Source organism: Hyla sarda, chromosome 6 (genome assembly GCF_029499605.1).
Source record: "Hyla sarda isolate aHylSar1 chromosome 6, aHylSar1.hap1, whole genome shotgun sequence".
Lineage (NCBI taxonomy): Eukaryota > Metazoa > Chordata > Amphibia > Anura > Hylidae > Hyla > Hyla sarda.
The window spans coordinates 134,911,903-134,926,268 of record NC_079194.1 but is presented as its reverse complement, the minus strand read 5'-3'; the positions used below and the strand labels follow the sequence as shown (position 1 = coordinate 134,926,268).

The window sequence follows — 14,366 nt, the reverse complement described above, 5'->3', positions numbered from 1 at the left end:
GAAGGCAGAGGCATCTACCAGTGACAGTGTAGTCACCTTAGAGATCCGGGAGATTGGTGGATCCACTGAGGGAGGGGAAACCACCTTAGTGACAAAGTCCTTGTCAAATGGATAACGTTCTTGAATCGTCTTGATTCCAGGGAACCTCTTGTCTGGATGTTTCCATGCAGATTCCAGAATGTTGTCAAAGTCAGCGTGAGAGCTGAACTTTTGAGGTGCTGGCTTAGCACGATGAAAGGATACTCCAGGAGTGACATCCGAAGATCCTGGGTCCTGAAAGGTGTCTCTTATGGCTGTCACCAATGAGTTCACCGTTTCAACTGAATCCGAGCGGTCCTCTGAGTCAGATGCGGGCTCGGAAGCCTCGTCCGCTAGTTCACCAGGAGAATGTGAACGAGTAGAGGCAGTCCTGGAGGGGGGAGACCCTGACCGGGTACGCGGCTCTGGCGTGGCAGAGCGGCGACTCTGAGAATGTCCTCCGGAGGAGCGATGTTTGTGCCCAGATGACAGGGGGGGGCGGGACCCACGAGGGGAACGCCCACGTCTATCTGAAGACTCAATGGAAGAGTCAGACGAGGCACCCCTAGTACGCTTGTGAGAGCGTGAAGTATGTGGAGATGAGGAGCGGGCCCTCTCAGAGGCCCTGCGCAAGGAAGACCCCTTCAAGGTGGACACCACTTCCCGGGAGGCCTTAGCCACGGAACGGGAGACTTGGGTCAAGTCAGCCATATACTGGATCAGGGAAGAAACCCAGGCTGGTGGAGCGGCTGAATCCACCGGAACTGAAAGGGCATCAGGGGGTACCAGGCGGTCTGGGGGAGCAGTGGAGCAGGCAGGGCAAGTGGGCTCAGCAGAGCCAGACATCTTGGTATTACAGTGCTTACAGACAAAATAAGTCACTGACGTTCCAGGTTTCTGTTTAGAGGGAGGAACAGCTCTGGGTACGGACATAATGAGAAAAGAGACAGGAACTTTTTCACCCTAGTCTGTGTCCCCTGGCAGCTGCAGTGAGGAGAACTCGGCTCCGTGCAGCTAGAGTGTAAGAAACAGGCCAGCCAATAGGGAGAGAGGGGCGTGCCTGAAGCAGAGGCACTAACTAAATGGCCCCTTCTAACTGAAAATCGCGCCCACGGCGCTGATTGGAGGCAACTTCGCGCCTCTGAAGAGCTCCGACAGCCCTGTGGGCAGAGCTATAGACTGCCGAGAAGAAGCTATAATGGTGCCCGCTCCTTGTCCCGAGCGCACATGTCAGCTGCATATGCGCTCGGGGAAATAGAGCGGGTGGCCTATACGCCGGTAGAGACTGCCGGAAAAAGTGAAAGTAAGCCGGCGCTGAGAGCGCCCGGCCTGTACCAGCACCGCGGCTGTCAGCCGCATATAAGGCGCTGCCGGCGTAGTGAAAGTAAGCCGGCGCTGAGAGCGCCCGGCCCGTACCAGCGCCGTGGCTGACAGCCGCGTATAAGGCGCTGCGGACATAGTCGCAAGAAACACACACACACATACAGTGAGTGCCCAATGTAAAAAAATAGATTACATGCCCCCTGAAATGCCACTGCTCCCCAAAATAAAAGTCCAGCCCCTGTATAAGCCAGCCCCATAACCTGAAAGGTGGGCCAAAAACAGGGGGTCTCCAGAGGTTGCAAGTTCGTACCTAAGGAGAAAAGTGAGGAAAGTACTTACCTCAGTCAGAAGAACTTACCTAATGGAGTCTTCAGTGAAGTCTTCAGTCAGCTTTAGTTACCTGCATCACGCCTGGCTGCTATGCACGAGCGAGGCGAGCAGGGAAATAGGGGGACCTGGACCCATGAGGTACCAACCCAGATGCTGACCGTTGGCGAGGGGGGGTGAACAGCGCATATACGCAATGTCTGTGCCCCCTTACTCGCAATGGGGAAACAGGGAACCGGAGTCCCTGAGTCCCCACCTGAAAACAGAAAAGAAAAAGGAATAAAAAACTAACACGTCCCTATACTAGGAAAACAAAAAAATCAGAAGACCTGGTCTGGAGAATTCCAGACCATGTCCACCTCCTTCAGAAACTAAGCTTAAACTGATTAGCTCAGGGCCTGAAGGCGGGTGTATCCTGCTGGGAGGAGCCGACTTTTTTTATTACCATAGTGTCACACCTCCTAGAGACAGCAGCATACACCCCACGGTCTGTGTCCCCCAATGGAGCCGATAGAGAAATAATGTTTTCCAGTGGAGTACACCTTTAAGTCACAACCAAGCCATTGTTGGTACTACCCCTTCGTCTGCAGATCACTTACCTTGATCTCTCCAGCTTTCACTTTTGAGGCCTCCAGCACTTTGATCAAATCCACATCATCCACTGGGTTTCCTTGTGAAGAGCTGAGGCGCATGAGAATCTGATCCTCGATTTCCTTCAGCTCCTGTCGCATTTTGGCATTAGACAGAATTAATTGATTCTTGGCTTCTTCCAAATCTGGACGTTCTTCTGCTACAACTAGTCCGAGGAGTTGATCTTCCAGGCCACTGGATGGAGATGCAGAAGAATAGATTTAAGAGAAAAAAACAACACGTTTATTGCTCAAAGACCATGAAAACTCCAAATATATATTTAAAAATCCAAACAGTTAATTTCTTACAATCTAGGATAGTGTTTCCCAACCAGAGAGCCTCCAGATGTTGCAAAGCTACAACTCCCAGCTTGCCCGGACAGCCTTTGGTTGTCCGTGCATGCTGGGAGTTGTAGTTTTGCAACACCTGGAGGTACCCTGGTTGGAAAACACTGATCTAGAAATTAGGATGAACTGTGGGAACCTCATTATTGGGACAACCACATGGAGCCTTTTAAAAGGGTACTCCGGTGGAAAAACATAATTTTTTTTTTTTATCAACTGGTACCAGAAAGTTAAACGGATTTGTAAATTTGTAATTTTTTAGATTTGTAAATTACTTCTATTAAAAAGTCTTTATCCTTCCAGTACTTATTATCGGCTGTATATTACAGAGAAAGTTCCTTTCTTTTTTTCTTTCCACAGTGCTCTCTGCTGACACCTCTGTCCGTATCAGGAACTGTCCAGAGCAGCATAGGTTTGCTATGAAGACTTGCTCCTGCTCTCGACAGTTCCTGATACGGACAGAGGTATCAGCAGAGAGCACTGTGGACAGAAAAAAAAAATCAAAAAAGAAAGGAACTGTGATATACAGCCGCTAATAAGTACTGGAAGGACAAAGAAGTAATAGAAGTAATTTACAAATCTGTTTAACTTTCTGGTACCTGTTGATTAAAAAAAAATGTTTTCCTTCGGAGTACCCCTTTAATGTACAGGGCACATGTGCAACCCAATGTTATGCTAAGTACCATCCTTGGGTGAACCAGTAGATGTCCATTACCTGGGAGAAAGAGTGAAGTTGATAAGTGTGACTTTGGTGCAGATTTCTGGTGGATAGTGAGGATTTGGTAGTTTGGTTGTGATGTACATCCGGAAATCATCATGATACGGAATGACAGCATCACCCAGACGTAGAACAGTGCTACCTTGCTGCTTGTAGCTCTATGAAATGGAGAGCCGATGGACGAGAATCAGAAGAGGATTAACTCATAAACAGTAACTGATAGTCAGAGATGAAGGACACTTACCTGTTTCAGTAGCACAGGTTCCAGTGCCGGATCCAGCTCTTCTCCTACATTTTCCATTAAAAATGGCTTCCCAAAGCGAATGGCATTTTCTAAACTGCGTAAAAAGTCCCGGTCACTGAGCTTCACAACATCCAAGCCATTGTCTTTCTCCTGTCATGATATAACAGTTGTAACAGTGTAGCAGGTCTACATTTATCTATGAAATCTATACCTAATACTACAGAGTGATGTCCACAAAATGTTTAAAGGGGTATTCCAGGAAAAAAAAACTAGCTGAGTACCCGGCGTTGCCCGGTTTTTCCTTCCTAATCCTTGTTGGGGAGGGAAATCAACAATTGTTGTCATATCCAACCCCATATCTCAACCTCATATCCTGACCTCATATCTCAACCTCATATCCTGACCTCATATCCCGTCCTCATATCTCAACCTCATATCCTGACCTTATATCCCGTCCTCATATCCCGACCTCCTATTCCGTCCTCATATCCCGACCTCATATCCGTCCTCATATGCTGACCTGATATCCCGTCCTCATATCCCAACCTCCTATCCCGTCCTCCTATATCCACCTTCTATCTCGACCTCCTATCCCGTCCTCATATCCTGTCCTCATATCCCGTCCTCAAAGCCAGATCCCATATCCTTTCCTCATATCTCGACCTTATATCCTGTCCTCCTTTCCTGTCCTATCCCATCCTCATATCTCGACCTCATATCCTGTCCTCCTTTCCTCTCCTATCCCGTCCTCCTATCTCAACCTCCTATCTTGTCCTCATATCCTGACCATTTTAAATCAACTGGCTCCAGAAAGTTAAACAGATTTGTAAATTACTTCTATTAAAAAAAAAATCTTAATCCTTCAAATAATTATCAGCTGCTGAAGTTGAGTTGTTCTTTTCTGTCTGACCACACTGCTCTCTGCTGACACCTCTGTCTGTCTCAGGAACTGTCCAGAGTAGGAGCGAATCTCCATAGCAAACCTCTAATGCTTCGGACAGTTCATGAGAGGTGTCAGCAGAGAGCACTGTGGTCAGAAAGAAAAGAACAACTCAACTTCAGCAGCTGATAAGTTCTGGAAAGATTAAGATTTTTTTAATAGAAGTAATTTACTAATCTGTTTAACTTACTGGAGCCAGTTAATATAAAAATAATGTTTTTCCTGGAATACCACTTTAACTTGGTCTTCTCAAGTCAACGCACCAAATTTTTGATCCACCGGTTGGCTTGACCTTGAGGGTCAATGAAAAGAGACCAGCGTTGTGAATACTGAGTTATGACTCCATTCTCCACAGACAATGTATCATTCGGAAGTCCAGCAATCTAAAAGAGAATGGAAGAGGGGGATTTAGTCACAAGCTTAGAAACTCCTCTCAGCTCCACATTACACAGTGTCAGTACATCATTATCTACCTAAATACCATGATCTAGTGAACCATGAAGATACTAGCATCTCACCTGCCAGGAGCGGATTTTCACAGGGTCTCCCAGGGTCCCTATAAGAGATGGCTCCTGTGTACATGGTACGCCAAGATCCTTCAGCTGCTTAGTCCATTGCTCAAACAAAGATATCCTGTACTGTCCCTGAGGAGATAATAAACATTAACAAAATGCAATGTATGGCACTGCCATGCTGCATAGGACAGCAACTTTGTACCAGATCCTTACTGTGAATGGTCCTAGATAAGCTAGGAATCCGGCACACAGCAGCAGATCTCCTGTAACATTGACTAGCAGGTTCTCCAGGGTTAAGACTGTATCTTGCCAGCGCAGGCGCTCATCAGCCAAGCCAGTGATCAACTACAAGAAGGGAAACCATTAAATGGATGAAATGATGGTAAATATGGAGAAATATGGGTAAGTCTAAAGTGAAAAGATTTATTTGACCTTATCAGCGCGGATCAGTTTCTGTTCACATTGGTCACATTTCTGTTCCAGCTCTTCCCTCTTGGACACACAGTCACGGTACTTTGCCTGTAAAGTTGTAATCCCCTCTTCTACTTCGTTCAGTCGGGCTTTGGCTTCATCCAGGATTTTCTGTGTCACTGCCAAATCTTCCTGAGCTTCTTTTAGTGCTTGCTGCACAGAACATTAATATAGTAATATAGCTTGTTAGGTGGAGCATGGACCCCATTAAAGGACCCCCAAAGGATAGGGATAAGATGTCTGATCGCGAGGTCCCACCACTGGGGATCCCCAAGATCTCCCTGCTGTGTTCATTTTGAGCGTTGGGTGCAGGGCCGCAGGCTCATGACATCATGACCACGCCCCCTCAAAGCAAGTCTATGGGAGGGGGCGTGACAGACGTCACGCCATCTCCCATAGACTTGCATTGAGGGTGTGTGGCCGTGATGTCCCGAGCCTCCGCCCTGCAGTGCCAGTCATCCGACACGGAGCAAAGTTCGCTCCGTGCACCGGATGTCTGGGGTGCCGCAGCTGAGATCGCAGGGGACCCCCGCAATCAGACATCTTATCCGCTATCGTCTGCATAGGGGATAAGATGTCTAGGGGTGGAGTACCCCTTTAAGTTCACAACTGAAAGAAGTGCTGCCATTTGAAGATTTAATCTTCACTGATGGAAAGGATTCATAACAGTAAGAGCAAGCCAGTCATTTCTAAATATTCCCATAAGACCCATTAAAGGGGTACTCCCCTGGAAAACATTTTTATTTTATCAACTGGCGCCAGAAAGTTAAACAGATTTGTAAATGACTTCTATTTAAAAATCTTAATCCTTCCAGTACTTATCAGCTGCTGTATGCTCCAATGGAAGTTCTTTTCTTTTTTTGAATTTCCTTTCTGTCTGACCATAGTGCTCCCTGCTGACACCTCTGTCCATTTTAGGCCCTGTCCGGAGCAGGATAGGTTTGCTATGGGAAATGCTCCTACTCTGGACAGTTTCTAAAATGGACAGAGGTGTCAGCAGAGAGCACTGTGGTCAGACAGAAAGGAAATTCAAAAAGAAAAGAACTTCCTCTGGAACATACAATAGCTGATAAGTACTAGAAGAGTCAACATTTTAAAATAGAAGTAATTTACAAATGTTTTTAACTTTCTGGCACCAGTTGATTAAAAAAAAAATGTTTTCCAGTGGAGTACCCCTTTAAAAACTATATATATATATATATATATATATATATATATATATGTGAAAAAACATAACCGTCAGGATGATATTCTGCAATAATAAACACTTCCAGAACTTACTCTTTTGGGTTCCACACCTCGCGCCACAAAATGATATTTATGCATGGCCCGCACCCACTGACAGATGGAGGTACAAGCCTTTGACACTCTAGCGATGGCCGCTGGCTGAAATTCCTCATTGTCAATGTAAGGCTGTATGGCTTTAATAACAGCATCTGGAATATTTTCCTGAAAACAGGAAGGGGAAAGCAAGTTGTGACATCATGAAAGTCTTTTTTTTCACAATTTCCTTAATGCTTTACCAATTCCTACCTTGTCAAATTTAAATAGCCCCTCCAGAAACTTGCCCGGGTCTTGAAGTATACCTTTCCCCGGCTCCCAGTAGTCATCAATTTTACTTCCAGGTTTTTCTCCGGCCACTTTCTTTGGTTTGATGCCTTTCATTATGCAGACAGCTTCAATCACAAGTTTTACTCCCACTGGAGGGCGCTGCATGGCCCTGACCTAAAGCAGTAACCCACATAAAATTTAGTGCCTAGACCTATATTGTTGTCACTCTGATGCTTTGGGCTATTGTTCAGTGAATTGTTGTCTCTCTGTACACATCATTCCCAATTATATTAGAGACAGACAAGCTCCATATACAAATCCATGTAACTAGTTACTGTCTCCCCACCCACCTCAATGACATCATTTTTGTTGAGAGACTTTAAACTGGCGAGGGCAGCATCCAGAGCTGGTAGAGCCTCATCTAGGTCCTTCTGGGCATCATCTGCAATGTCCTGAGCTTTGCGTGCCTTCTCTGTGGCCTTAGCTTCCTCTACCTGCACAGAGGCCCTGGTGGCTTCAGCTACTACTGTGTCTTCCTGAAGAAGGAAAGTCAAAAAGGTTCCTGATTTTAGTGAGTTAGGAGTAAAAATACTGGATGTAAATGGAAACTTTTTATGCTTGAGAACAAGAGAGGGTCGTACTTTGTTTTATTTTACCTCAATTTTCTGCATAGTGGTGAGAGTGTCTTGTGCGGCCTCCTCCAGTAATGGGCGCATTATCTCCAATTCCTCTTGCATCTTAGCAACATCCTCAGCTGTGTGAAGAAGCTGTTGAAATACAAGAAACATAGATTTGATAGAAGTCAGAGAGAGACACCTGACCATGAATGACCAATGACTACAGTGACATGAATAGTGTATGTAGGAATGGTTCGGTATTTACCATTAGGCACTTTATGAGAAATTAATGTCCACAGTGCAGTGTTTTCCAACCAGGGTGCCTCCAGCAGTGGCAAAACTACAACTCCCAGCCTGCCCGGACAGCCAACGGCTGTCCGGGCAGGCTGGGAGTTGTAGTTTTGCCACAGCTGGAGGCACCCTGGTTGAGAAACACTGCCCCAGTGTTTGCATTAGTCTGGCTTTAAATAGAATCAAATATTTCCAAAGATTATAATCACTTGATATTACTTCTGGAGGTCTAAGAAGGGAAAGTGACCCCATATATGTGGCCAGTATTAGGGTACGTTCACACGAGCAGATCCCCAGCACGTATTACGCTGTGGATCCGCCGCTGAAGGACCGCTGTATGTTGCCTTTACAGATGCCTGCTCGGGTGGGCAATACGCCGCTACAAGCAGACACACTGAAGCGATGTGCGAGTCGCTGCATATGCGCGGTGCACTCGCACACATTGCGGCCGCTCCCTCTGCTCTATGAGCTAGGCCGAAAGCTGCCGCGATGTGCGAGTATACTGCGCTTGCGCGAGGTAAATGGCACATCGCAGTGTGTCTGCTCGTAGCGGCGTATTGCTGCTCCGAGCAGGCACATGTAAAGGCAGCATACAGCTGTCCTTCAGCGGCGGATTCGCAGTGTAATACGCGCTGTGGATCCGCTAGTGTGAACGTAACCTTAGACTTATTTTAAAGTGTCTCCCGGCTCGATCTAATGACTGATGAGGTCAATGACTGGTGACCAAAGTGGACTGAATATGGTTCTTCCCTCCTCACCTTATCCAGCCCGCTTTTCATCCTGTCTTTGGCAGTCTTGATCTCCATTTGTTTTTTACCGATAAGACTGGAATATATTCCGAGCAGCTCCAGGTAGCTCTTAGGTGTGATGTAATTATATCGAGACAGCTCAGCTAAGTATTGCTTGGACTTCACAGCGACTGACTGGTGCATCTCCACACACATTTTGATCTGTAACAGAATGTACATAATTGAATATGATGAATATACTTAAAGGGGTACTCCATTGGAAAACATTTTCCTTTAAATCAACTGGTGCCAAAAAGTTAAACAGATTTGTAAATTACTTCTATTAAAAAATCTCAATCCTTCCAGTACTTATCAGCTGCTGTATAATACACAGGAAGTTCTTTTCTTTTTGAATTTTCTTTCTGTCTGGCCACAGAGCTCTCTGCTGACACCTCTGCTCATGTCAGGAACTGTCCAGAGCAGGAGCAAATCCCCATAGCAAACCTCTCCTGCTCTGGACAGTTCCTGACGTGGACAGAGGTGTCAGCAGAGTGCACTGTAGTCAGACAGAAAATAAATTCTAAAAGAAAAGAACTTCCTGTGTATTACATTGCACCTGATAAGTACTGGAAGGATTGGGATTTTTTAATAGAAGTAATTTGCAAATCTGTTTAACTTTCTGGCACCAGTTGATTTAAAAGAAAATGTTTTCCAGTGGAGTACCCCTTTAAGTTTCATTACGGTTTCAAAACCGTAAAGAATGGTAACAAATGTCTCACGTCTCTGACCTACCATGCCTTGGACCACAGATTCACTAGTCTCAAGCTCTGGAATCTCCATTAAAAAATAAGAAGCCACTGACTCTAAGGCTTCCGCTGGCCACTCGTCAAACCAGTCAATGGTGCAACATGTTACCAAGGATGGGAACTGCCTCAAACGGGAGCGGAACACCTCACCTATCGGGCTATATAAGAGAAACAATGATGAGACATTTGAGATTCTAGTGACATTTCAGAGGTTGTGTAAGGAAAGCATACCTCATGCACAGCACTGTATGAATGTTGCCCCTTACGCGTCTTGTGTAGGCGGCCATTAAGTTGGCTTTTGTTGGTTGTTGCCCCATGTCTTGTACAACTGGTTTCATGACTGTGACAATTTGATCCTGTTCTTCAGGTCCATACAGATTAGGGACATCTCCCGAATTAAGAATGTTGTTGATGTCTTCGAGGAATGACTCACTTTTAATCTTAAAAGAGAAATGATTATTTTGGGAGGCAATTACTGGAGTCTGGAAAATTCCAGGAAAAAATCTCTTTTGATCACATCCATATATATATATATATATATATATATATATATATATATATATATATATATATAGATATCTATATATAGTAAATTTGATTAGCCGTATTAGTCCAGTGATGCAGATGCAAATCATAAAATGTTGCAGTATCTTGTAATACCTTTTTTATTGGACTAACAGCATTTTGTAGAGACAAGCTTTCGGGATTCCTCCCTTTATCAAGGGATTTGCTTTTGACTTGATAAAGGGAGGAATCCCGAAAGCTTGTCTCTACAAAATGCTGTTAGATCAATAAAAAAAGGTATTACAAGATACTGCAACTTTTTATGATTTGCATCTATATATATATATATATATATATATATATATATACATACACAGTATTAGAAAAGATTGTGACAACCAACCTGGGTGTCAGTGAAAAGAAATGTAACTGGAGTATTCTGCAGTCCAGCTTTTAACAAAATTTTCTTAATATCTTCTCTCCACTCCAGGATTCCATAGTTTTTGGACAATTCAATCTGGAAACATTCATATTCTGCCCTGGAAAGATATCCAACAGCACAAAAGTAAGACAGTATCGTTATGAAACCGTATCGGTATAGAAACCAGGACATCTCAACTAGGAAATGACCTCTACTAGTCCTTACATGTGACTTGCTAGTCTGGTCAAAGACTGTCTTCCACTTCCTCCAACACCCAATAGCAGAGCGTTGCCAAGTGGTTGACGCAGGACCCGACTAATCCGGCAAATATGTTGAATGGCGTCTAGAAAAAGAACCAACTTCATCTTTGACGTGTTGATCTGATTATAATCTTCCATGTAATCCGCCATGACACGAAGGAGCTAATAGACAACAAAGACACATGGATACAAATGACATCTGTGTTGGACAAGTTTACTTTTCATTAGCTAACATGGCTATTTTTCATATCATTTTCATATCATTTTCATACCTTCTCCCTATCTTCAATGAGTTCATATAATTTGGAATCAGATCCAGAGGTCATAAAATCACCGTATAGTACCGGCTGCTGTGGTATCACCTCCTCGAAGGTGACTCCAAATTCCTGCATCCTACCCTTCATGAGGTCATCAAACCACCTGCGGTCCTCATCATTCACCAGCCGGTCCTGGAAAACCCGGCACGATTCATGGTACCACAGTTTCAAGAGGGAAATCTTGTCCTACAAAAGGGAATAGGAAATTTTAAAATCCGTGACAACTATTCTGATATAGCTTTGGTAAAATAACCAATGGAGGACAAAATCCACCAGGGGCAGAAAACAAAACAATGAGTTCACCTTCAATTGACAACTGCATAACATGTGCTCACCTCAATCTTAGCTGGTTCAGCCATCAATATTCCTTGGAAAACTTTTGACAGGTCTCGGAGATTGAATGTATAGTGAGACTTTGCTGGGGTAGGAAGCAACTGTGATGTGATTGTCTTGTACACTTTAATTGTAGCATCAACCAGCTGTTCTGTAAGCTGCTGAACCACCGGGACTCCCGCTGTAAGGAAACAAACCAACTGCTCATGAGGACTCAGGTTTGCCTTAAAAAACAAGTATATGTGTAGCTACTATCTGAAATGGAGGATTAATGAGTGGAGGACGAAGTAAAGGCTGAAGGCACCTACACACTGGATGTCAGGGGAGAATGAAGAACTGGATTTCAGCTTGATCCTTATGTTCTTAGATAGTTAAAGAAAATCTGTCATCAGTATCACCCGCACTAACCTGTCATACAGGCTTGTAGTGCGGGTGATACTAATCAAAATTATACTTACAATGTCCTGGATGGCCCAGCTGTTGCGACGTTATCCCTGTTTTTCGTTTTATGTAAATGAGGTCCTTGGGGCTTGGGCAGAGCTAGGACCGGAGCTCTGGGCACCCCATGTGATCTTCTGCCAGGCGGGCGCTCTGCCTGGCTCATCAATATGCACGGCCTCCCTCCCCGCTCCCAGAGTACACCCGGAAGTGGCATCAGTTTCAGCCTCATTCCCGCTGCCAGCAGTGAAGTGTGAGGATGCACGAAGGCATGAGGGTGAATGAGGCTGAAACTGATGCCACTTACAGGTGTATTCTGGGAGCGGCGCATGCGCCGTGCCGCGAGAGCAGGGAGGAGCGCCTGCCTGGCAGAAGATTACATGGGGTGCCTGGGGCTCCGGTCCTAGCTCCGCCCATGCCCCAAGGACCATTGTATGTATCATTCAGGACATTCACAAAGAGAAAGAAACTGAGGGGGCACTCACGCGTCTTCTTTCAAATCAACTTTATTCCGGAGGGCGTTACAGCAGCGGGACCGCCGGGCAGATCTTTAAGCCACGTAGGACCAGGTAAGGAGCATGTTGGTAATAGCTATTTCACGCCGCTCCCAGCGCTTCTTGCAGACCACCATTCAGGACATTGTAAGTATCATTTTGATCAGTATCACCCGGACTACAAGCCTGTATGACAGCTTAGTGTGGGTGATACTGATGACAGATTTGCTTTAAAGCAGTACTCCGCCCCTAGACATGTTATCCCCTATCCTTTGGATAGGGGACAAGATGTCCGATCGCGGGGGTCCCCGGGATAAGATGTCTAGGGGCAGAGTAGCCTTTTAAGTCAGTGCAAGATTTTGTCTGACTTGTTTATCAAGTATATAATTCCTTCTTCTCACTTACTGACTGTGAGATTTCCATAATTTTTGCCAGGGGTTGTATAATCGTTTGGTCACTAATACCAAGTAACAACCTAGTGACCTTCTGACCAAGTAACAACCTACTAAAGTTTTAATCAAGTTTGTATCAACATTGCAAAACATATAGAAGTGGTAGGATTCTCTAACTGTTACTAAAGGGGTATTCTAGCCCTTAAAAATGCATCCTCTGTCCTGTGGATAGAAGATGTATCTGATCATGGGGAGGGGTTCAACTTCAGGTATCCCTGGCACTCCCAAATACAATGTATGGAGCGTGTGCTGACCCACTGGCCCGTGCAGCAGGGAGAATAAGGCCCCGTACTGAAGATTGCAGGTTGTTGCAGAAGTCGAAGAGCCCCCCCCCCCCACGATTAGATACTTATTTACTATCCACAGGATAGGGGTTATGTGTTTAGCTGCTGGAATACCCTTTTAACAGTAAAAAAGAGACAAGGGGGCATAATTCGTGCCCAAAAGGAGTTAGGAGGACAGCCAAGTTTTCATTCTTGACACAAAATCTGCTTTTATATTTACACTAGTTTGGTCCTTCAGTCAAATAAAATTATTTTGGTCTGACAACACTGTTATGAGTATGTAGAATTAGCATGATATTCCCATCTCTAGCTGACAGCTATAGCGTCCAACAGAAATGTAAAATAATATTTTTCAAATTGCGGTTTCTCTACCTCTCTAGCTTGATGCTGTTATGCATTTTCCTTAGTCACTTACCCATCCAGCTTTCCAAAATGGTGGAGAAAATCCGTCTCTTGCTGCTGTCACCCATCTCAGTAAAGCACAAGTAGTTGAAGTGACGTGTGAGTCGAGGAGACACTGGATTCCTGCCACCCCCAGGTGGTCCCATGGCACACAGAAAATTAATGTCCACTAGTTTCTTGAAGACACCTGCCAAAATATAAAGATTGCTAAGGACATTGACCTGGGATTTTTTTCATTTATTTCAATTTATTGAAGCAATATTGCCATAGCATGCCTTCTGTTTTTTGGGGGTCTTTTTGTTAGTTCAACTTGCTTTGTTTTTATATTTTCTCAAACACTACACTGTATATGTAGGTGACACATATGATTGGTCTTTACCTATCTGTTTGCGGTCATACCATCCCCCGTGGTCCATCCACTGTCTCAGCAACTCGATAGGTGGCTGTGCACCATACGTCTCTAGGGCTGGCATATTCATGTCATCAATAAAGAAGACAAAGTAACGTCCAAGGGGTGGTCCGAACACTCCCTTCCTCCTGCAATAAGACATGTCTAGAGCTAATAGTTGCAAATCATTAAATTCTATGCATTTCTGCAGTGATGTTCAATTCCACTAAAGATATATGGTCAAACCTATACAATAGGTACTAAGAATTGAGAAAGATGCTTTAAGGAATTGCTCTTTTGTGTTCACTCTAAGGATCCCTTTACATCACCACCCCACCCAATAAGATGCTTCTTGCCTTTTATCTAGTTTGCTGTCTATTAGATCTTGCGTTTGATTGGCTGATGTTCGTGCAGAAAACATAAGGAAGTGACTGATGTATTCCTGGGGCATGTTTTTCAGCAGCTTGTCCGAGATGGTCAGGGTCTTCCCAGTCCCTGTAGGACCTACGCATAGTACCTGCAAAAGAAAGGAAAAAAAGATCTAGATATA

At 44.7% G+C, this 14,366-nt stretch overlaps 1 protein-coding gene across 3 annotated transcripts in view; it reads right to left on the bottom strand.

Annotated features, from left to right (window-relative positions):
* DNAH1 (dynein axonemal heavy chain 1) overlaps positions 1–14,366 on the bottom strand; it is a 113,823-nt gene that overhangs the window by 18,491 nt on the left and 80,966 nt on the right. For all 3 annotated transcript variants that reach the window (XM_056525103.1, XM_056525104.1, XM_056525105.1), the window contains 21 exons: positions 14,173–14,333; positions 13,808–13,965; positions 13,442–13,615; positions 11,361–11,539; positions 10,981–11,211; positions 10,674–10,870; positions 10,431–10,566; positions 9,755–9,963; positions 9,510–9,681; positions 8,748–8,939; positions 7,738–7,848; positions 7,432–7,617; positions 7,064–7,255; positions 6,812–6,979; positions 5,492–5,683; positions 5,273–5,404; positions 5,063–5,188; positions 4,808–4,927; positions 3,605–3,754; positions 3,358–3,518; positions 2,268–2,493 (listed from right to left, as the gene is read on the bottom strand). In XM_056525103.1, the coding sequence (XP_056381078.1) occupies positions 2,268–2,493; positions 3,358–3,518; positions 3,605–3,754; positions 4,808–4,927; positions 5,063–5,188; positions 5,273–5,404; positions 5,492–5,683; positions 6,812–6,979; positions 7,064–7,255; positions 7,432–7,617; positions 7,738–7,848; positions 8,748–8,939; positions 9,510–9,681; positions 9,755–9,963; positions 10,431–10,566; positions 10,674–10,870; positions 10,981–11,211; positions 11,361–11,539; positions 13,442–13,615; positions 13,808–13,965; positions 14,173–14,333 (3,573 nt within the window). The remainder of the gene's footprint in view (positions 1–2,267; positions 2,494–3,357; positions 3,519–3,604; positions 3,755–4,807; positions 4,928–5,062; positions 5,189–5,272; positions 5,405–5,491; positions 5,684–6,811; positions 6,980–7,063; positions 7,256–7,431; positions 7,618–7,737; positions 7,849–8,747; positions 8,940–9,509; positions 9,682–9,754; positions 9,964–10,430; positions 10,567–10,673; positions 10,871–10,980; positions 11,212–11,360; positions 11,540–13,441; positions 13,616–13,807; positions 13,966–14,172; positions 14,334–14,366) is intronic.